Below are 24,403 nucleotides of genomic sequence, written 5' to 3' on the forward strand. Positions count from 1 at the left end.
CAGTGGAAAGAGGATGCACCTGAGCTCAAATCTGAGTTTCATGGCAAAGGCTGTGAATACTTATGTACATGCGATTTCTTAGTGTTTTTTTAATTATTTTTAATAAATTGGCAAAAAACCAAACAAAAAAAACCCCCAACCTTTTTCACATTGTCATTATGGGGTATTGTGAGTAGCATCTTGAGGACAAAAATGAATCTCATCCATTTTTGAATAAAACATGAAAAAAGTGAAGCGCAGTGAATACTTTACAGATGCACCGTAGCTTAATGAAAAGGTGACTGTTTAATGCCATAAGGTTTCAAACACAAAGTTATTTTAAGTCACTTTTGAACAATTATGTGACACCCTTATGTCTCAAATTGTTCAATTTACATATGTTCATAAAATAACTACTGGGGGGGGGTTTCCTACCCTCAAACAGGTCCTTAATTACAATCTTACGTATTTAGCAAAGCCCCCATCCCTTTATCAGTGATGGCTCTGCTTGAAACAATGAGCTCTACAAATGCCAAAATAGAAATTCAAATAAGTTACTTTGACAGCTACAAAAAAGTAAACAAAACCCTGCATTTTAATGCAAAAAAAAAACAACAAAAACCATTATACAGTACTCTGGTTCCAACCTGTGGTCCGACCCCCCCCCCCCTTATCGGGGTGCCACCTATCACAGGGGGTGTCCAAGGTTTTGTCTGCTGCGAGATTATCAAGATTAAAAAGGGTACTGATTAAATAAAGTCATAATAACACACTTAATCAAAACCATCTAGACATTATTTGCTTTGGATGAACCAAAGAGAAAAATTAGGAAAACCTATCACTTTTCAGGATTTTCTTTTTTTTTGTAACTGTGGAAAGAATGTTTTTGGGGGGGAGCTCCAAAAAAAAGTTGGGAGCCACTGATACATTATACTATGACATTTTACAGAATTAAAACAAACATGGCAAAAGAGAAACAAGACAGTCTGACATTCCACAAGCCAAATCCCGACACCACGAACTGGAGCTTGGAAGAGTCGGCACGTCATCCATCAGATCCAGGACGACTGCAGCTCCACCACAGTTCAAGGTAAACATGATCAGCATTCCCACAGAAGAATGAAGGACCTCTCTGTTCAGAAGAAGCCTCAGGTCAAATGACATGTGTGTCTCGGTGTGCGTTATTAAATGCGATGAGGTCAAAGGTCATTCTTCCTGTGGACCTTTTGTCAGTCCGTACTTGTGCTCCAACACCTCCACTGTAGCAGAAAGAGCGCTGAAATGAGAAATGTGAATCAACTGTGGGTTTGTCAGGTTTTAGGTCACACAACATTTAAGTATAAACACTAGCAGAGAGCAAACATTAACACTCATCTCTGTGGAATCCCAGTCTTGTCTGAGGAAGACTTACAGACACTGTGCCAGATCCCAACAGGCAACTCAACTGTGGTTATTCCCTGAGACACGGATGTCTTACATCAACATATGGACAACAATAAACTGACATTCTCAGTAAAATGTGGCATGCTTGTTTGAGTGTGAGAATTTGGTTGATGTCACACACGCATCCGCTTACACACGTCACTGACATTCAGAAGCACTAATCCAACAATGGGTTCACATAAAACTTGTGTATGAAGAAAAGCCAATAATGGCATTGGAAAAAAAAATCTGACATAAAAAAAAAAAAACTGTTAATACACATGCTGCTTTGAATTGTACGCACATTGATCTGCTGGATATCTCAGGGGAGGTGATGGTCTAGTGGCTAAGGTGTTGGGCTTGAGTCCAGAAGATCATGGGTTCAAGTCCCCACCTGACTGGAAAATCACTAAGGGCCCTTGGGCAAGGCCTTTAATCCCCTATTGCTTGTGAGTGCCTTGTATGGCAGCACCCTGACATCGGGGTGAATGTGAGGCATAATTGTAAAGCGCTTTGAGTGTCTGATTCAGATGGAAAAGCGCTATATAAATGCAGTCCATTTGGATATCTCTCCCCCCCCCACACACATATTGCAAAATACCTCATGAATATTCAAACATACACATAAAGCATGCAACATATTTCACACCAACTGAGACGAAGACAAAAAAAAAAAAAAAAAAAAAAAAATCCTCAAACAGAAATCAAAGTGCTTGTGTGTGATCACAGAATTGGAATTATTTAAAAAGAAAAATGCAGCAACTGTCCCAAGTCACACAAGAAGAGCCCAACCATTCCTGACAACCAAACACTCATGGTGCTGACTGTATAAGAACCTTTACCAAATTATAAAAATCTTACAAGGACCATCTTGAAACTTTCCAAATAACTGAATTACTAGGCAAGTATTTATCGTTACCCTTGTCTAAGTATCTTTTGCACTGCTGTGACAAAATTGCACTGTTGAACCCTTTATTTATTTATTTATTTTTTAACTGCAGGAGGGAAATGATTTGCTTCTTGTCAGTGTAGTGGCTTGCTCTGCATTGTGTTTGACTCCCCCATTCGCTACCCTCAGGACGTTAACTTACGATCTCCGGCATGGGAGGCAGATGCTCTGTCCAGTCGACTAAAATCTGGACTCTGGTCTGAGTGGCCAGACTATCCTTTGACTGGTGAAGGAATGAGGCCCATTGGCTACTATTGCACAGTGACTCCTGCTGGCCTCCATCACAATAGTATAGCAGGCAGCGTGTGACACCTTGTCCAAATAATGGCAATAATCCTGTCAGGTCCACCACTAATATTTATATTTCAGTAGCTGCGGCTTAAGACATCAGTGATGAAGTATTAAATGCATGATTTATGCCAAGAATATCTAAGAACTCTAATGTGACATGTACGAGTTATGACTGACTTGCACATAGCATAATTTTATACTTACATGTTGACTACCCATCACTCTATGACATTAAATGCCACTATTGATTATAACTATTAAAAAAATAACTAATATGTCAAAGCCTCGTTATATACGCAATATTGTTTGTTACATTGTCTTTCACATAAAGGATGTCAGCAGCTCTTTGGCACTTCTTGGATTCACTTTATTTCTTTCCTCAGTTTGGATGCCCTTTTCCTTTTATCCTGCAGGAGCTGTTCCTTTTCTTCACCAGTTTTTGAATTACATCATTTTTTTATTCTTTCCCTTTGTTTTGCTGGTTCTTCTTCCTTTTCTTCAGCTGATAATTTCCTCCTTTTAGCACTCTGCAAACTTTCCTTTGATTTGTCCTATTAATGTATGCTTTCCTTTTCATTTTGAAGGTCTGAAATGAAGTACAAAACAACTTTTTCTTTTAAAGCAAATGTAACGTATAGGGATTGGTATCGATTCCGCTTATCAATCCGATTCCTTATCAATCCCTCTTGTGAATTTTTTGTGTACTAAAAGTAGGCTTTAAAGGTTTTCTATGTCAAAGGGTCAAAGAGCTTTTTCTTATCGTGCATCTGCTCTGTGGAACAGTCTTCCCGCGACAATGAGCCAGTCAGAGTCTGTGGACATTTTTAAGTCAAGACTTAAAGCCTATTTTTATTCTTTCTTATGAATAGTTTTTATTTTTTATCTGTTTTATTCTTTTACTTCTGGTTTTAATTATGTATTTGAAGTTTTTTTTATTTATTTAAATTTTTTATGTTGAACTGTTCTATGTGAGGCACTTTGAGATACTTTTGTTGTGATATGGCGCTTTATAAGCCGATTAAATTGAAATTGAACAACATTTTATTGAGTCTTAAAGTAAATAAATATGAAATTGGTCACTGGATCCTTAAATTTTGGACATAATAAACTACATGGTGGATCCTTGATCTCTGGACATAAATAGAAATAAATCTGTAGTTACTGTCAAAAGCATTTCCTTTCAGACATTATTGGCATTAATGTCTTTCCATACATCTGAGCTGAGATCTTGCAGCTGTGCTGTACATCAGGATGTATGTAATTTATAAAAAAACACAGCACATCTCATTTTGGGAAAAAAACCCCAAAACGTTTTACTCGACTGTAGTTTCTTGTCTGTATTACAATGTTTGTAAGAGGTGCCATTTTATTCAAAGTGGCAATTCATTTTGAGGTTATTAATTCTAACCGGATTCTGTCTCGGCAGAGAGCTGTGCAGCGTTTGGAGCTGTGCCAATGGAACGGAGGACGATTCTCGTTTCTTAACTGCAACAAGACAAGAGTGCCAGTTAGTGACTTTAATCCACACAAAAGTGACTCACGATTCACATTTTAATGGCTTTGAGAGGGTTTAAGAAGCCCACTTGCCATTTCTGAAGAGCAGTGAATCAAAGAACCATGGGCCAGTGGATCGAAGCATTGTTTCATTGGTTCACACTTCAAAGTGGTGTCGCGCTGCAGAAACGGTTGATTACAGAGCCGCTACAGGGTATGTAATCAACGTAGAGGAATGATCGTTTTCCTGACAAACACCCTCAAAAACAACGGCAGCTCTGAAGGACTGATAAGGGAATTGTTAAGCAAAAAGGCTATTGATATTGGTGGATCGAATCATTTAATGATACTTGAAAAAGAACCGGTTCTCAATACCCAACCCTAGTAACGTGTAGTACACTGGTTACAAAATACATTTGGAAAAAAAAAAATGGAGGGAGATTTTAGAATTGGTAGAAAAATAAATTCTTATTTTGGGATGCAATATGTAAAAACTGGAAACACTATACTGGAACACTAAGAGAAATCATAACTCATACCTAATAACAGGACTTCATAAGCCACTGCATCAAGATTACAACCACCCAATCACATCTCTACATCAGCAGCCTATAAAATTAAAAAGGGATGGCATTTTTTTTTTTAAAGTGGGGAAGAGTATAGTGTGGTTATGTAAATGGACATAGTGCATAAATTGGGAAGAGTATTGTGTGCAATTTAAAATACTGCGTAATTTGAAAATGGCGAGTGACTGGATTATTAGCTTGATATATTAGTAATATACCATTCCACTGGCCTATATTTTTAATAACTTTGGCTTATTTTTGTTTATTGCTGAGCCCTACATTGATTTAAGCTTTCCAAAAGTAATGCTCTATGCCTTTTCCAATGACAAAAAGCCAAGTCAAATTAGTGGCATTCAACAGGAAAATTTATGTTAAGGATATAGAATCACATACCTTACCTCAGTATAATCGATCAGACAACCTTCACTTTTAACCCCCCCCCCCCCCCCCCCATCTTTTTTCATTTATTTCCTGTGTCACTTCTCTTTCCTCCTTTGAAGCCCAGAAGTGAAAATGGTATTTGTTTTGTTGTTTTCTGTCATATCCATGTGGTTCCTTGGAAAATTCCCTTTGGCAACAGAATGTAGACAGCTTTCTGTGTCCCCAGCTCAGCAGCTGGATGTCTGCCACGTGGTAGACATCCAGCTACTGAGCTGGGGACGACCACTGAGGTGCTACCTAGATTCACGGAATTTAATATTATCTTACTAGGTGTGCTGACGAAACTCGTGATGTCTACTAAAAGCACAACTTGTTTATTTGATCCTATACCAACAAAACTGTTTAAGGATCTTTGGCCCATTCTTGGGCCGACTGTGCTGGAAATTGTTAACCTTTCTCTAAACTCTGGATCTGTTCCAAATTGTTTTAAATCTGCAGTGGTTAAACCACTACTCAAGAAATCTAATCTTGATCCTGGTGTATTGAAAAATTATAGGCCGATATCAAATTTATCATTCTGCTCTAAAATTCTGGAAAATGTGGTTTCACTGCAGCTTCTGGACTATCTTACTGAGAATGACCTTTTTGAGCCACTGCAGTCTGCTTTTAGAAGACATCACTCCACAGAAACAGCACTTATTAAAGTAGTTAATGATCTTCTGCGAGCAATGGACTTGGATACTACTACAGTATTGGTGTTGCTGGATCTCAGTGCTGCGTTTGACACAGCTGATCATCATATTCTACTTGATAGGCTAGAAAACTGTTTTGGGATTACTGGAACTGCTCTTGCGTGGCTGACGTCTTATCTGTCTGGTTGCTCCCACTGTGTTCTGTGCAACGACACTACCTCTGACTTTAGGGGCATGAAGTTCGGGGTTCCGCAGGGATCCGTTTTGGGTCCCCTGGTTTTTTCCCCTGTATATGGCACCCCTTGGGAACATTTTGTGGCGTTTTGGGGTTTCTTTTCATTGCTATGCTGATGACACTCAGTTGTATATGCCGATAGCTGCTGGAAATCCTGTCCACATAAAATCTTTACAGGACTGTCTCGCAGCAGTGAGAAGTTGGATGTCGAGCAAATTTCTACTTTTGAACTCTGATAAGACTGAAATGATGGTTCTTGGTCCAGCAAGACATCGGCATCAATTTGATCAGCTAGCGCTTAGCCTAGGTTCATGCATTATACATCATACTGACAAAGTGAGGAACCTTGGGGTAATTTTTGATCCTACGTTGTCCTTTGACGTCCACATTAGGGACACTACGAGGACTGCTTTTTTTCATCTAAGAAATATAGCAAAGATTCGTCCCATCCTGTCTATGGCTGATGCTGAGACTCTGATTCATGCGTTTGTCTCTTCTAGATTGGACTATTGTAATGCTTTGTTTTCTGGTTTACCACAGTCCAGCATCAGGGGTCTTCAACTGGTTCAAAATGCTGCTGCCAGACTTCTGACACGAAGCAGTAGGTTTGATCATATTACGCCTGTTCTGGAATCCCTTCACTGGCTTCCGGTCTCCTTGAGATCGGATTTTAAGGTGTTACTATTGGCCTATAAAATTGTTGACGGACTGGCGCCCCCCTATCTGGCCGGCCTGGTTGAGTCCTATGTGCCAGCAAGGGCTCTGCGTTCACAGAGTGCGGGACTATTGTGTGTCCCGAGGGTGAAGAAAAGGTCAGCGGGTTACAGAGTTTTTATCACCGCGTCCCAGCTCTGTGATCTGCCTGCGCTAATACGACAGTCGGACTCTGTGGAGACTTTTAAAGCCAGGTTGAAGACATCTGTTCTCCCTGTTTTATCATTAGTATTTTATATGATTGTGTGTCTTTTTTTATTCGTTTTATTTATTTATTTTACTTCTTTTACCTTTTATGTTTTTTTTTTAAATTGCGTTTTAATCTTATTTCATTTTATTCTGCTTTTAAATGTTTGTGAAGCGCCTTGAGGCGATTACTCGTGATTTGGCGCTATATAAATTAATAAATTATTATTACATAATTATTATTATTAACATCATAATGTGGGGTTTTCTCATAATGGATGTCAATATTCTGAACAGTTTGGGTTTAAATCTGGTAGACAAAAGGTTAATTCTACCAAAAGTACATCAAATTAATCTCTGTAACATTTGTTCTGTCTGTTAACAAATTTGGGGGATTTGTTGCTCAGAAAGGGTCAAAATGTTGAAAGCCTGTGAGGCTTGAAGTGGCTGAAATTTTGCAATCTAAGTATGTGGACTGTCAATGGGAGAAAATAAGTAGCCTGCATGCAAATTATGAACTGTCTACAGTGTGATGGAATATTGCCACTCACATCTGAATCCTCTTCAAAACATAAATACGTATGGGTCAGTTTGTGTACATATGTTAACATTTTGCCATCTAGTCTGTTTTTACAGATCAGAATGTATGCATTAATATTGTCATGCGCATCTTCTAGGTGAGGCCCGAGGAGGCCCCTGGCCTTTGCAATGTTTACTAGTTTGAAGAAATGTGCAGTCATAGTAGGTGTTGCAGACGAATCTGAATTTTAACACTGTAGTTCTCAAGATCCTCATCATCACCACCTTGGCGCTTCTTCCCGAAGTATTCTAAAAAAAGTGCATGATCCAGGTTTATCACGAACATAAAGAAGGAATCTTCTGGATTTGGTGTACTGTACACACCAACCTGCACCAGTATTGGACTTGTTTCAGAAGGCTGATGCTTTCATGCAAAGGAGAAAAATGTGTCCTGTCAGCTGCATGTAATTCAGTCTGGCAGTTCTTCCTTCCAAATGGTAAACTTACCAGCCAGGCCTGATGATGCGGTATTTGCCAAGTACTGACAAGTTGACCACTGTTGACCCGAGGCGGCTCTGGTCTTCAATAACACCACCGTCCACCACCACAGCCAGTTTGGGCCAGAGCTCCTTAAACTCCTTCAGAGGATGAGATGTCAGACATAGTCGTGTGTTAAGATCTCCACAGCAGAGTCTGTGGTCACCCTGTTATGAAGTCTGACGGCAGAAACCATAAACTAAAGTTTTACATAAGAAGATAATCAAGAAAGGAAATAATTGTCAGCTGCAGGCCTAAACCACTGTTGATGCTACAGTCTAAATCACAAATTCGGTCTTTGAGAAAACACTGGGAATGATTTTTGTAGGTGCTCACTGTGTCAGCGCTCACTTACAGGGACGGCTACCGTGCTGCTGTGTGAGCTGACGTTGGCGCTGGTGAGTGCAAGAGGCTCCCCGCACATCTGACAAAGGCGCCTCAAGAAGTCATGATCAGGAATACGAACACCGACAAGCTGAAGGACACACAGAAACATCAACAGGAGCTGATCAGACATTTTCTTTATAACTTACATAAAAATAAAGAAATAACACATTACGACAGAACTTTTTCAACTCAGAACCATTACAAATGCTTTAACCAGAAGAACCAGTGTGAGTGAAACATTTGTAAAAACATTGTAAAACTTCAGTTTTACAATTTGCGTTGCATCAGTGCAGTTCAGCAGCTGGCCGCCTGCAGACTATGTGCATTCATGTTGGGCTCAATCGATATTATAGGGCGGGCGACTGAGTCTAAAATTCATATCACAGTCTTTTCAACAATATGGACTCCATCAGTATTGTATTACTGTATTTATCATTTAAGGGTTATACACAGACTTTCCCAAAGTGTAGAACAGAGGCACAGCAGCACTGCTGTTAAAACATTTTTAACCAGGCTGTCCTTTATGCTTCTTTAATGAAGTATGTCGAAGCTCTGCTACATACAGTCTTGTTGATTTTGAAAAAGTAGCAAAGCAGAGTGATACTACAACATAGACTCAATACATTACAGGGAGGGAAAAAAAAAAATAGAATATATTACAGTATCAGTACCCCCCATTCTGGAGCATTATTTTAAACATAGGTCTGGATGGAGGATGGTAGAATAAAATAAATGATCATGTTGCATGAATGACATTTGCACAATTAAAAACATATGTTAAAAAAAAAAAAAAAAAAGATTCAAAATCTAAAACAAAATTTGTGTCCCTGGGGACAAGACATGCATTTTGTGTTGGATTTCATTTGCAATCTCACTGTTAAACGCCATGCGCTACCCATAATAGCTGCAGAGGTCATCATGGATGCAGCAGAGTAGCCATCACTGTAATCATTTCATGATAGTTCAAATATGCAAAATGGATCCATATATCCCAAAATTTGGGATAAGGCATCAAAATTACTTGTCTAAGATTGCATTCTCTTATTTTTGTGGCAATACTGGACTGCGATCTTAGATTTCACAATTCTCTAATCACTTATTAAAGTTTAAATATGCTCACTGTATTCTTAGATCGGCAAAACACAGGGTTAGACACAAAAAAAATAAATACTTGCTTATAATGCTGACTACAGAAGGAGTAATGTGCATTTTAAAAATTTGATGTCCATCTTGAAAATTAGACCTTTCCTATGGTGAGAATGTAGTTGAATTTAGGTATGTAATGATGCACACTGCCAGTATACACCTCTGAGGTACCACTTGCAGCAATTTTTGGGGGGTAAAAACCATACTTGCAGCCTTAGGTGAATTGGTGACTCTGAAGTGAAGATGGGTGTGACTGAGTGTGTGAATGTCTACGTGCTGGCCCTGCTACCCTGCCTCTCACCATATGAGTGCTTTGACAGGTTCCACCCCCTCATGACTTAACTGAAAAAAGCAGGATAGAAAATGGATGGACTACATAGCTTGCAATCACAGTCACCTTTAATGCACTGTGCATCCACTAAGTATTCACAGGGCTTCACTTGTTCCACATTTTATGTTACAGCCTTATTCCAAAATGATTGAAATTCATTTTTTCCCCTCAAAATTCAACTCACAACACCCCATAATGACAACATGAAAACATTTTTTTTTTAATTTTTGGAAATTTATTAAAAATAAAAATGTGAATGTGATGCCACAAGCTTGGCGCACCATTCTTGGGCAGTTTTGCCCATTCGTCTTTTCAGCACCTCTAAAGCTCCATTAGGTTAACTGGGGGGTGTCGGTGAACAACCATTTTTAGATATCGCCAGAGTTGTTCAATTGGATTCAGGTCTGGGCTCTGGCTGGGCCATTCAAAGACATTCACGGAGTTGTCCTGAAGCCACTCCTTTGATATCTTGCCTGTGTGCTTAGGGCCATTGTCCTGCTGAAAGATGAACTGTCACCCCATTCTGAAGTCAAGAGCGCTTTGGGGCAGGTTTTCATCCAAGATGCCTCTGTACATTGCCGCATTCATCTTTCCCTCAATCCTGACTAGTCTCCCAGTTCCTGCCACTAAAAACATCAGACCAGAGAATTTTGTTTGTCATTGTCTGAGAGTCCTCCAGGTACCCTTTGGCAAACTCCAGGTGGGCTGCCATGTGCCTTTTACTAAGGAGTGGCTTCCGTCTGTCCACTGTAACATACAGGCCTGATTGGTGGATTGTTGCAAAGATGGTTGTCCTCCTGGCATGTTCTCCTTTCTCCACAGAGGAATGCTGGAGCTCTGACAGAATGACCATCGGGTTCTTGGCCACCTCCCTGACTAAGGCCGTTCTGGACTGATTAGATGGGCTTCTAGCTCTGGTTAGAGTCCTGGTGAATCCAAACATCTTCCATTAACAAATGATGGAGGCCAATGCACCCACTGGAACCTTCAAAGCAGCAGAGATGTTTCTGTACCGTTCCCCAGATTTGTGCCTTGAGACAATCCTGTCTCGGAGGTCTACAGACAATTCCTTTGACTTCATGGTTGGTTTGTCTCTGACATGCACTGTCAACTGTGGGACCTTATATGTAGATAGGTGTGTGTCTTTCCAAATCATGTCCAATCAACTGAATTTACCCCAGGTAGACTCCAATTAAGCTGTAGAAACATCTCAACGATGATCAGTGGAAACAGGATGCACCTGAGCTCAATTTTGAGCTTCACAGCAAAGGCTGTGAATACTTATGTACGCATCATTTCTTAGTTTTTATTTTAATTTAATTTGCAAAGATGTAAAAACAACTTTGACTCATTACGGGGGTACTGTGTGTAGAATTTTGAGGAACAAATGCATTTAATCCATTTTGTAATAAGGCTGTAACATAAAATGTGGCAAAAGTGAAGCACTTTGAATACTTTCCAGACGCACTGTATAAAAATACCTGGAAGATAAAACTGACGATTATACCTGAGAAATGGTAAATGGTAAATAGACTGCATTTATATAGCGCTTTTCCATCTACATCAGATGCTCAAAGCGCTTTACAATTATGCCTCACATTCACTCCGATGTCAGGGTGCTCCCATACAAGGCGCTCACTACACACCGGGAGGAATAGGGGATTAAAGGCCTTGCCCAAGGGCCCTTAGTGATTTTCCAGTCAGGCGGGGATTTGAACACATGATCTTCTGGACTCAAGCCCAACACCTTAACCACTAGACCATCACCTCCTCTGAGAAAGACGTTTACACCATGTGGCACCACAGCCAGTGCTAAGATCATGTTGGAAGGTGCACACAGCAAAGGCTTTGGTTTTGTCTGTTTCTTTTCTCCAAAGGAAGCTACTAGAGGAAACGTGAAAGGCGTATTGGAAAGCCCACCTGACGAACCATACTCTAAGAAGAGACCGTCGTTAAAAACATGACTGGAGACAGGTGGCATTGAAGATGCAGTTAGCCCAAACTGTCAATCGATTAAAAATGTCATTGTTCTGTCCAACCACACTTCAGCAACTCTTAGGGCCCCTTCACACATACAACCCCAATTCCAGTGAAGTTGGGACGTTGTGTAAAATGTAAATAAAAACAGAATACAATGACTTGCAAATCCTCTTCAACCTATATTCAGTTGAATACACCACAAAGACAAAATATTTCATGTTCAAACTGATGGACTTTTTTGTTTTTGTGCAACTATTTGCTCATTTTGAAAAGGATGCCTGCAACATGTTTCAAAAAGGCTGGGATGGGGCAACAAAAGACTGGGAAAGTTGATGAATGGTCAAAGAACACCTGTTTGGAACATTCCACAGGAGAACAGGTTAATTGGAAACGGGTGAGTGTCATGATTGGGTATAGAAGGAGCATCCCCAAAAGGCTCAGCCGTTCACAAGCAAAGATGGGACGAGGATCACCACATTGTGAATAACTGCATGCAAAAAATAGTCCAACAGTTTAGGAACAATGTTTCTCAACATTCAATTGCAAGGAATTTAGGGATTCCATCATCTACAGTCCATAATATAATCAGAAGATTCAGAGAACTTTCTACACGTAAGCGGCAAGACGGAAAACGAATATTGAATGCCCGTGACCTTCAATCCCTTAGGCGGCACTGCATTAAAAACCCACATCATTGTGTAAAGGATCTTACCGCATGGGTTCAGGAACACTTCAGAAAACCACTGTCAGTTAACACAGTCCGTTGCTACATCTACAAGTGCAAGTTAAAACTCTATCATGCAAAGCAAAAGCCATACATCAACAACATCCAGAAACGCTGCTGCCTTCTCTGGGCCTGAGCTCATTTAAAACAGACAGACGCAAAGTGGCAAAGTGTGCTGTGATCTGATGAGTCCACATTTCAAATTGTTTTTGGAAATCAGGGACATTGTGTCCTCTGGACAAAAGAGGAAAAAGACCATCCAGATTGTTACGAGCGCAAAGTTCAAAAGTCAGCATCTGTGATGGTATGGGGGTGTGTTAGTGCCCATGGCATGGGCAACTTACACATCTGTGATAGCACCATCAATGCTGAAAGGTACATCCAGGTTTTGGAGCAACACATGCTGCCATCCAAGCAACGTCTTTTCAGGGACATCCCTGCTTACAACAGCGTGGCTTTGTAGTAAAAGAGTGCAGGTACTAGACTGGTCTGCCTGCAGAAAATGTGTTGTGCATTATGAAGCAAAAAATACGACAACAGAGACCTCGGACTGTTGAACAACTGAAGTCGTACATCAAGCAAGAATGGGAAAGAATTCCACCGACAAAGCTTCAACAATTAGTGTCCTCAGTTTCCAAATGCTTACTGAGTGTTGTTAGAAGGAAAGGTGATGTAACACGGTGGTAAACATACCACTGTCCCAGCTTTTTTGAAATGTGTTGCAGGCATCCATTTCAAAATTTGCACAAAAACAATAAAGTTTACCAGTTTGAACATTAAATATGTCATCTTTGTGGTGTATTCAATTGAATATAGGTTGAAGAGGATTTGCAAATCATTGCATTCTGTTTTTATTTACATTTTACACAATGTCCCAACTTCACTGAAATTGGGGTTGTAGCATGAATAAGCAGGAATCAGGCCGAATTGTGGTGAAACAGCCCAAATGAGTGAACCACAAAAGCATCAAGCATCGGGAGGGACACACGGTCGGGCAGGCATGAACGATCCTGCTGCTCGAGCAGCTGGAGTATGTGAAACCACATCACACAGCTGCTGTGGTAAAAAAAATAAAAATACATGCAACCCACAGGATTCGAACCTGCAATTTACAAGAGCTCTGATTAACATCGCTCTCCTATAAAAGGTGCGTAAAATGCCTGAAATCAACAAGGAGATATACATATATAAAAAACAAATCAGACGATGTAGACGAAGAGGAAGTCTTTAATTACGGGTGAAAAAACACACCGTAACTGCTGCTGTTGTGGAGGGGAAAAAAGCAGTGCGCTATCATGTCCACATCTGCTGGCCCAGCGTGTCCAGCCTGACACGCGTCCTGTGGACGGCGCACCGCAAGACAGACATCGCGTCACGTGGAACAGAGCTCACGTGGGTGACCTGACATTCAGATCCCCTGCTGCATGTTATGATCTGACGGCCCATTTCACCTGGGACAGCCTGTGCGTGCTCACTCGCTGCAGCCCGCCACAACAGCGATGTATGTTTTTATGCACATCCACGTTAGAACAGCAAGCAAACACACATGCGTCAGTGGACAGTTGTAAGTTCATGTCCGTCAAAACACGGTACGTGTTCCCTAGCTGGGATGTCCAGAACCTGAGATCTCAACAGCTGCAGCTGTTGGTGGACACGCCCCCTGCCAGTTCAATGCACACACCAACGTGTCACTCTGTGTCTATGTTATGTGGCCATTGATTTTAGTTATTTGTCATGTAATTGTGTATGTAGATATTATCATAATTATTTATATACCTGTCCTGGTGGTGGTCTCTGTGTTTTTAATGTGACATGTCATGTGCACTGAGTCCATCATTTCCAGCTGTCAGTCTGCTGCAATCAGCTGACAGGGGAGCCTCCCTGGGGGCAGTTAGACGAGCCTCCCTGGGGGCACTTAGACAATTTCACATCCAAGTGATCGTCTGCTCACTGCTTTAGTGCTGACAGTGCGAACGGCCCCACACTTTCTAAGTATCAAGCGAGCGGTGTTGGATGTTCATGTGTGTCACCTGAAATTTGGCCGACACTTGCCTCGAGAGGGATCGAATGGGCTCTCACAGGGCACACTATCTTTCAGCCACTGGTGTGTGCAAATAATTGTAGTGACAGGTATACGAGGCGTTGGAAGCGGCTCAGATTTTCACGAATGGCATGCAATTCCTCCTTCGTCTGCTAGTCAGCTTCAATCGTGTTATGTGTGAAGGGGCCGTAAACAAAGGACTTAAATATATGATGAAGAAGCTGTTTGTATGAATTTTCTGAAGAATTAAAAAAAAAAAAAAATCCAGAAAATAATAAAACAACTTGAGTGACTTGAGGCCAGAGTTGATGTTGCCAGACTTACTGAAGTAAATGGGTTCAGATCAGTGTTCAATATCTCCAACCTTTCAAACACCAGAGTGACAGGACCAGGCAGCAGGTCACTCAGGAGCTCTTTCTTTACTTTCACTTTACAGTACCTGTTCAAAGTACAAAAAGTAATTCATGAGTACAACTTCAGATTTTACTGCCTTGAACTGGGCATACACTATGAGAGTTTAACCATGTTTTTGTTAAATTGTTACACCCCCATTCCCCAGGACACCCCTTATTGCAATCCCCCACGATTCAGCAAAAGCGCAAAAATGGGATGAAACAGCTTACTCCACCACGCCTCCTATCTGGCTGCCTTATAAAGTAAAGACCTGGCAACTGGCTGGCTTATAAAGCACATAACTGGCAACCCGCTCAAAAACGGAAATAAAGCTGCACCCGGCTGCGTTCTCATTTTTATCCTGATGGAGCAAACTCAAACAAGAATCAAGCTGTACTCACTAGGATGACCCCAGTTACAAAAGTGTGAACATGAGTGAAGACTACGAACACCTGGAAGTGGGTGCGTAATGACACCGATTTGTCTAATTGGGATTGAATTTTTTTTTATTTTTAACCGCTTGAAAATTTCACCCTGATTTCAAAACTGGTGACAATTATGGCCATAACTACTGCGTATACCAAGTTTGTTGAAGACTGACAAATGATGAATCAAGGAGTAACTGTGACATTTCAAAACGCACACCCATTTGCTATTTGGGATGAAACTGGAAGGAATGGCACTCTGTGGAATAGGGTATTACTCTAAAAGTAAATCAAATTAAATGTACAGCCAAAGTTATCAGAGAGAGAGAGAGAAAAGTCATGGCCCAGAATTCAGCTCAAAAATCAGACTGATACTGCGCACAGTACACGTATGCCTGTCTTTATATTATAAAAAACACAATGCTAAAGTACCCTTGGCCATATGAGCATGTAATAAATGAATGTGTAGAAAGAATGTGACCTTTTGACCCCTTAGAATAGGTCAAGGGTAGCCATCGTTGAACTTGTTCAAGGTCTATGTCCCAGGAATGCACCCAGTTAATTTGAAGACCCTGGCAGTAACAGGACTGGACTTATGCTGAGCACAGAGACAGACAGAGGGACGAATGGACGCAAAGTCTTCGCAATACCCCATGGCCATATTTTGGCCTCACGTAATAAACTATTGAAATTTCTTGTGATGAGCAGGACAAGCACAGGCTTAACTGAGTCGGGCAATGAGTCAGTTAGTTCACAGAATTCAATAACTCCATAAAAACTAGTACAGATTTAGTTCTAAATTTTGGGTCCGATAGATACAGGTGAGGAACAGCGAACTTTGTATTTTGAGCCCTGTTGGCATCTTTGAAAATATATAAAGCCTGGGTCCCACCGAATAATGAAGGATGAAGAAATAGCCACGCATGGGTGTGTCACGATTATTCGAAGAATGACCCACGTTTTCATCTATCACGTATCCACTATGAAGGTGCCACTATGTGCCTCTCTGTACCCCGCATGTGCCACGTAGCAGCCTCTAGTGAGCCACGACCGACCTGTCATTATAGCCTTGAATGGCTCGCATCAGCCACACAAAGCCACATAGTGCCATGATAGCGCCATGTTGGTGCACGTTTAGGCATGAGTTTGGTCCAAACCTCCAGCCCTCCCACACCTGGTCCCTTCAAAGTGTGGGTTTTCAATTCACAGATTCACAACAGCATTTAAAGATGTCCCTTTTTTCTTTTTTAAACGCAGTCCAAAAATAGACACTCCAGCACAGCTCCGCAGTTGTGCGCTGTGCGCCAGGCTGCTGTCCACCTGTAATGCACCAGCTAGACCCGAACCACGGGTTCCTGGAGAGCCGCCTCGGTGCTCCTCGCTGGCTCCGCGGCTCTCTGGCTGTTCTTCTGCGGCTTTAAACACACAAAACTTTATGTTTGTCCGTTAATTTCTGCAAAATCGCTCTTTTGTGCGCGCACTGGTGTTGTCCTTTCATGGACAGCTGCCTCTGTGCTCTTTCTAGTGGCTTCCTTTAAATCCGTGACTTGCTGGCTTTAAAACAATCATTTTTACAATGTGATTCCACTTTTAACTTTGTGTTCGTCCGTTTACTTCTGCAAAAGCGCTCTTTTGCGACCGGTGCCATTCTGCATACAGAATGAGGTGGCCGCTTTAATTATATACACCTGTGGATCATTTTATATATATATATATACACTCAACAAAAATATAAACGCAACACTTTTGGTTTTGCTCCCATTTTGTATGAGATGAACTCAAAGATCTAAAACTTTTTCCACATACACAATATCACCATTTCCCTCAAATATTGTTCACAAACCAGTCTAAATCTGTGATAGTGAGCACTTCTCCTTTGCTGAGATAATCCATCCCACCTCACAGGTGTGCCATATCTAGATGCTGATTAGACACCATGATTAGTGCACAGGTGTGCCTTAGACTGTCCACAATAAAAGGCCACTCTGAAAGGTGCAGTTTTGTTTTATTGGGGGGGGGATACCAGTCAGTATCTGGTGTGACCACCATTTGCCTCATGCAGTGCAACACATCTCCTTCGCATAGAGTTGATCAGGTTGTCAATTGTGGCCTGTGGAATGTTTGTCCACTCCTCTTCAATGGCTGTGCGAAGTTGCTGGATATTGGCAGGAACTGGTACACGCTGTCGTATACGCCGGTCCAGAGCATCCCAAACATGCTCAATGGGTGACATGTCCGGTGAGTATGCCGGCCATGCAAGAACTGGGACATTTTCAGCTTCCAAGAATTGTGTACAGATCCTTGCAACATGGGGCCGTGCATTATCCTGCTGCAACATGAGGTGATGTTCTTGGATGTGTGGCACAACAATGGGCCTCAGGATCTCGTCACGGTATCTCTGTGCATTCAAAATGCCATCAATAAAATGCACCTGTGTTCTTCGTCCATAACAGACGCCTGCCCATACCATAACCCCACCGCCACCATGGGCCACTCGATCCACAACACTGACATCAGAAAACCGCTCACCCACACAACACCACACACACTGTCTGCCATCTGCCCTGGACAGTGTGAACCGGGATTCATCCGTGAAGAGAACACCTCTCCAACGTGCCAAACGCCAACGAATGTGAGCATTTGCCCACTCAAGTCGGTTACGACGACGAACTGGAGTCAGGTCGAGACCCCGATGAGGACGACGAGCATGCAGATGAGCTTCCCTGAGATGGTTTCTGACAGTTTGTGCAGAAATTCTTTGGTTATGCAAACTGATTGTTTCAGCAGCTGTCCGAGTGGCTGGTCTCAAACGATCTTGGAGGTAAACATGCTGGATGTGGAGGTCCTGGGCTGGTGTGGTTACATGTGGTCTGCGGTTGTGAGGCTGGTTGGATGTACTGCCAAATTCTCTGAAACGCCTTTGGAGACGGCTTATGGTAGAGAAATGAACATTCATACACGAGCAACAGCTCTGGTTGACATTCCTGCTGTCAGCATGCCAATTGCACGCTCCCTCAAATCTTGCGACATCTGTGGCATTGTGCTGTGTGATAAAACTGCACCTTTCAGAGTGGCCTTTTATTGTGGGCAGTCTAAGGCACACCTGTGCACTAATCATGGTGTCTAATCAGCATCTTGATATGGCACACCTGTGAGGTGGGATGGATTATCTCAGCAAAGGAGAAGTGCTCACTATCACAGATTTAGACTGATTTGTGAACAATATTTGAGGTAAATGGTGATATTGTGTATGTGGAAAAAGTTTTAGATCTTTGAGTTCATCTCATACAAAATGGGAGCAAAACCAAAAGTGTTGCGTTTATATTTTTGTTGAGTGTATATCTTTCGTAGCTTACAAGTCATCATGATACAACTTTTAACTTTGTGTTATGTCTTCAAAATCGGTCTTTTGTGCGCTCTCCACCTGTGTTGCCGCACAGCTTCTGCTCTTAGCTGCTCCACTGGAGTTATTATCTTCAATGGCTTTAAACACACATCCACTTTCACGTAGTCATCCAAATTTTAACTTTGTGTTCGTCCAATATTGACTGAAATATCACTCTTTTGTGAGCTGGCGTTCTGCCTAAATGCTCGTTTGAAGCGTGATGAATCACTGCCTCAGTGCGCACACACAGCGGAGCTCATGTGATCCATTAATTCCAGAAGTGATTAGATGTGTTTTCAGCATCCAAGGTTCAACAGAAAATGATTAATCCGCTACAAAATAATTATTTTATATACAACCCCTGGCAAAAATTATGGAATCACCGGCCTCGGAGGATGTTCATTCAGTTTAATTTTGTAGAAAAAAAGCAGATCACAGACATGACACAAAACTAAAGTCATTTCAAATGGCAACTTTCTGGCTTTAAGAAACACTATAAGAAATCAGGAAAAAAAAATTGTGGCAGTCAGTAACGGTTACTTTTTTAGACCAAGCAGAGGGGGAAAAAAAATGGACTCACTCAATTCTGAGGAATAAATTATGGAATCACCCTGTAAATTTTCATCCCCAAAACTAACACCTGCATCAAATCAGATCTGCTCATTAGTCTGCATCTAAAAAGGAGTGATCACACCTTGGAGAGCTGTTGCAACAAGTGGACTGACATGAATCATGGCTCCAACACGAGAGATGTCAATTGAAACAAAGGAGAGGATTATCAAACTCTTAAAAGAGGGTAAATCATCACGCATTGTTGCAAAAGATGTTGGTTGTTCACATTCAGCTGTGTCTAAACTCTGGACCAAATACAAACAACATGGGAAGGTTGTTAAAGGCAAACATACTGGTAGACCAAGGAAGACATCAAAGCATCAAGACAGAAAACTTAAAGCAGTATGTCTCAAAAATCGAAAATGCACAACAAAACAAATGAGGAACGAATGGGAGGAAACTGGAGTCAACGTCTGTGACCGAACTGTAAGAAACCACCTAAAGGAAATGGGATTTACATACAGAAAAGCTAAACGAAAGCCATCATTAACACCTAAACAGAAAAAAAAACAAGGTTACAATGGGCTAAGAAAAAGCAATCGTGGACTGTGGATGAAAGTCATATTCAGTGATGAATCTCGAATCTGCATTGGGCAAGGTGATGATGCTGGAACCTTTGTTTGGTGACGTTCCAATGAGATTTATAAAGATGACTGCCTGAAGAGAACATGTAAATGTCCACAGTCATTGATGATATGGGGCTGCATGTCAGGTAAAGGCACTGGGGTGATGGCTGTCATTACATCATCAATAAATGCACAAGTTTACGTTGATATTTTGGACACTTTTCTTATCCCATCAATTGAAAGGATGTTTGGGGATGATTAAATCATTTTTCAAGATGATAATGATAATACATCTTGCCATAGAGCAAAAACTGTGAAAACATTCCTTGCAAAAAGACACATAGGGTCAATGTCATGGCCTGCAAATAGTCCGGATCTTAATCCAATTGAAAATCTTTAGTGGAAGTTGAAGAAAATGGTCCATGGCAAGGCTCCAACCTGCAAAGCTGATCTGGCAACAGCAATCAGAGAAAGTTAGAGCCAGATTGATGAAGAGTACTGTTTGTCACTCATTAAGTCCATGCCTCAGAGACTGCAAGCTGTTATAAAAGCCAGAGGTGGTGCAACAAAATACTAGTGATGTGTTGGAGCGTTCTTTTGTTTTTCATGATTCCATAATTTTTTCCTCAGAATTGAGTGAGTCCATATTTTTTCCCTCTGCTTGGTCTAAAAAAGTAACCGTTACTGACTGCCACAATTTTTTTTCTCCTGATTTCTTACAGTGTTTCTTAAAGCCAGAAAGTTGCCATTTGAAATGACTTTAGTTGTGTCATGTCTGTGATCTGCTTTTTTCTACAAAATTAAACAACTGAATGAACATCCTCCGAGGCCGGTGATTCCATAATTTTTGCCAGGGGTTGTAGAGTCCAGCGCACAGAGCAGGTGGAATTGTGTGCACAAGAGGAAGCCGCTCAGGTCTTGCCTCAGTGCTCACACACAGCGGAGGTCATGTGATCCATTAACAAGATATTAAATCAACATACTTTTACATACAACAGACATCAACATACAGACTTACTTTTACAGCTAGGAACTCTTTTATCAAGCTATAAAAAAGATTTAAATTAATTACGATAAGCTGTTCAAAATACATTCCGCATGGAGCAGGAACGAGAGGAAAAAAAGCGTCCAGATGAAACAGTCCTCTGTGATTCCAGAAGTGATTAGAGGTGTTTTCAGCATCCAAGGTTGGACATAAAATGATTAAGCCGCAACAAAATGATTATTTTATATAGAGTCCAGCGCACAGGGCAGGTGGAATTGTGTGTGCAAGAGGACAGCCGTTCCAAAAATAGCCTCTCAGGTCCTGCGAAGGTGCCAGGCGCACGGATAATAGACTTTCAGCAGACTCGTAAGCACCACGCAAATGCCTCTAAGCCGTCGCAGTAACGCGAACACAAACTGCGCCACGCTGTTGTTGCTAAATTTTCAACTTGTTGAAATTAACGCCACACTCAGATGAGCCTTGTTAACTGAAGATAATGCCTCTAAGAGCCACTCAGAGCCATGAAACTCCGATAGTTTTAGAAACCCTCTCGCGGCAAAAAAAAAAAAAAAAAAAAAAACACCCATGCTGCGTGGCTCCTTCTTCATCCTTCATTATTCGGTGGGACCCAGGCTTAAATGACTGTAAATGACCACCAGTTCGTGGATAGTCTGTGTGCCTAGGAATGCGCATAATTAAATCAGTCATGCCTGGGGACCTGAATAGCTAGAGTCTCCCATACTATTTTTCTGCTATAAAAACTTAGTGTTACCTTTAAGATGACATATTATGCCACTGAAGACACCATTGCTGCTCACAGATCTTCACCTGCCTTCCAAGCCCAGTGTTCAAAACTCATTCCCATAAGTTCATGATGTGGCTGATTAACTTCATGCCACATCATAGCATGACATAACCACAAATCCTCCTGGACAGGACACCAGTCCATTTCATCTTACTTCCCCAGCCCAAGTCTGTACCCATTTTACAGCTGGATGGACTGAGACAATGCAGATGCCTTGTCCAAGGACACAAACACATAGCACCATCACAATTTGAACCCAGGTCTATACTGGAGAGCTCTTTATCCTCCTAGCTACCTGCTCTATGGACATAACCTTGCTCATTAATCCTGGCTTGGAACAAACACTCAGAATGCACTGGTTTGTACACCATGTGGCTGAGTTTTGCTCTTTAACAATATGAGGTTAATTTCATACTTTTTGAAAATGCTGAGCAAATATCCTGTCTCATCCGGGCTGTACACTAATCACAGTTCAGAGAATGCGTGCATCAATCAAGCCAGCAGCAGCCATGTTGTTCATCACAGCATCCTGGTGGCCACAGAAGTCACTGCTGCTGGTGAATTAATGAAAAGTAATAAACAGAATGGAATAGGGAGCAAGCTGATGTGTCAAAATGCAAAACGTGTTTTGCTGCAAATGTGAAATGGGATATCTGACTCCACTGATGCGTGATGTGTAAATTGACAAATTCAAACGGTATATCCAATTTTGTTATACAGTGGGGTAAAAAAGTATTAAGTCAGCCCCTGATTGTGCAAGTTCCCCTACTTAGAAAGATGAGAGCGGTCTGTAATTTTCAACATAGGTACACTTCAACTATGAGAGACAAAATGAGAAAAAAAAAAAAAATTCAGGAAATAACACTGTAGGAGTTTTAAAGAATTTATTTGTAAATTATGGTGGAAAATAAGTATTTGGTCAATAACAAAAGTTCAGCTCAATACTTTGTAACATAATCTTTGTTGGCAATGACAGAGGTCAAATGTTTCCTGTAAGTCTTCACCAGGTTTGCACACACTGTAGCTGGTATTTTGGCCCATTCCTCCATGCAGATCTCCTTTAGACCAGTGATGATTTGGGGCTGTCGCTGGGCAACATGGACTTTCAACACTCAACAAATTTTCTGAGGGGTTGGGGTATGGAGACTGGCTTGGCCACTCCAGGACCTTGAAATGCTTTTTACAGAGCCACTCCTTTGTTGCCTGAGTGGGGTGTTTGGGATCATTGTCATGCTGGAAGACCCAGCCACATTGTATCTTCAATGCTCTCACTGATGGAAGGAGGTTTTGGCTTAAAATCTCATGATACATGGCCCCGTTCATTCTTCCCTTAACACAGATCAGTCGTCCTGTCCCCTTTGCAGAAAAACAGCCCCAAAGCATGATGTTTCCACCCCCATGCTTCACAGTAGATATGGTGTTCTTGGGATGCAACTCAGCATTCTTCTTCCTCCAAACACAGTGAGTTGACTTTTTACCAAAAAGTTCTATTTTGGTTTCATCTGACCAAATGATATTCTCCCAATCCTCTTCTGGATCATCCATATGCTCTCTGGCAAACTTCAGACGGGCCTGGACACGTACTGGCTTAAGCAGGGGTACACGTCTGGCACTGCAGGATTTGAGTCCTTCTCTGCGTAGTGTGTAGCCTTTGTTACTTTGGTCCCAGCTCTCTGCAGGTCATTCATCAGGTCCCTCCGTGTAGTTCTGGTATTTTTGTTCACCGTTCTCATGATCATCTTGACCCCAAGGGATGACATCTTGCATGGAGCCCCAGATCGAGGGAGATTATCAATGGTCTTGTATGTCTTCCATTTTCTTACAATTGCTCCTACAGTTGATTTATTCACATCAACCTGCTTAACTATTGTAGATTCACTCTTCCCAGCCTGGTGCACATCTACAATTTTCTTCCTGGTGTCCTTCGACAGCTCTTTGTTCTTGGCCATGGTTAAGTTTGGAGTCTGACTGTTTGAGGCTCTGGATAGGTGTCTTTTCTATAGATAATGAGTTCCAACAGATGCCATTAATACAGGTAACAGGTTGAGGACAGAAGAGCTTCTTAAAGAAGAAGTGACAGGTCTGTGAGAGCCAGAAATCTTACTTGTTTGTGGGTAACCAAATATTTATTTTCCACCACAATTTAAAAATAAATTATTTAAAAATCCTACAATGTGATTTCCTGGATTTTTTTTTTTCCTCATTTTGTCTCTCATAGTTGATGTGTACCTATGATGAAAATTACAGACCTCTCTCATCTTTCTAAGTCGGAGAACTTGCACAATCAGGGGCTGACTAAATACTTTTTGCCCCACTGTATCTACCTGTGTGTGTGTGTATTTTATATATATATATATATGTATATATATATACACACACTCAACAAAAATATAAACGCAACACTTTTGGTTTTGCTCCCATTTTGTATGAGATGAACTCAAAGATCTAAAACTTTTTCCACATACACAATATCACCATTTCCCTCAAATATTGTTCACAAACCAGTCTAAATCTGTGATAGTGAGCACTTCTCCTTTGCTGAGATAATCCATCCCACCTCACAGGTGTGCCATATCAAGATGCTGATTAGACACCATGATTAGTGCACAGGTGTGCCTTAGACTGCCCACAATAAAAGGCCACTCTGAAAGGTGCAGT

At 41.3% G+C, this 24,403-nt stretch overlaps 1 protein-coding gene across 2 annotated transcripts in view; it reads right to left on the reverse strand.

Annotated features, from left to right (window-relative positions):
- Window positions 1-308: 308 nt before the first annotated feature.
- Window positions 309-24,403, reverse strand: part of yrdc (yrdC N(6)-threonylcarbamoyltransferase domain containing) — a 28,390-nt gene continuing 4,295 nt past the window's right edge. For both annotated transcript variants that reach the window (XM_034174058.1, XM_034174056.1), the window contains 4 exons: window positions 14,899-15,013; window positions 8,321-8,440; window positions 7,936-8,066; window positions 309-1,255 (listed from right to left, as the gene is read on the reverse strand). In XM_034174058.1, the coding sequence (XP_034029949.1) occupies window positions 1,186-1,255; window positions 7,936-8,066; window positions 8,321-8,440; window positions 14,899-15,013 (436 nt within the window). In that variant the 3' untranslated portion in view covers window positions 309-1,185. The remainder of the gene's footprint in view (window positions 1,256-7,935; window positions 8,067-8,320; window positions 8,441-14,898; window positions 15,014-24,403) is intronic.

Source organism: Thalassophryne amazonica, chromosome 7 (genome assembly GCF_902500255.1).
Source record: "Thalassophryne amazonica chromosome 7, fThaAma1.1, whole genome shotgun sequence".
Classification (NCBI taxonomy): domain Eukaryota; kingdom Metazoa; phylum Chordata; class Actinopteri; order Batrachoidiformes; family Batrachoididae; genus Thalassophryne; species Thalassophryne amazonica.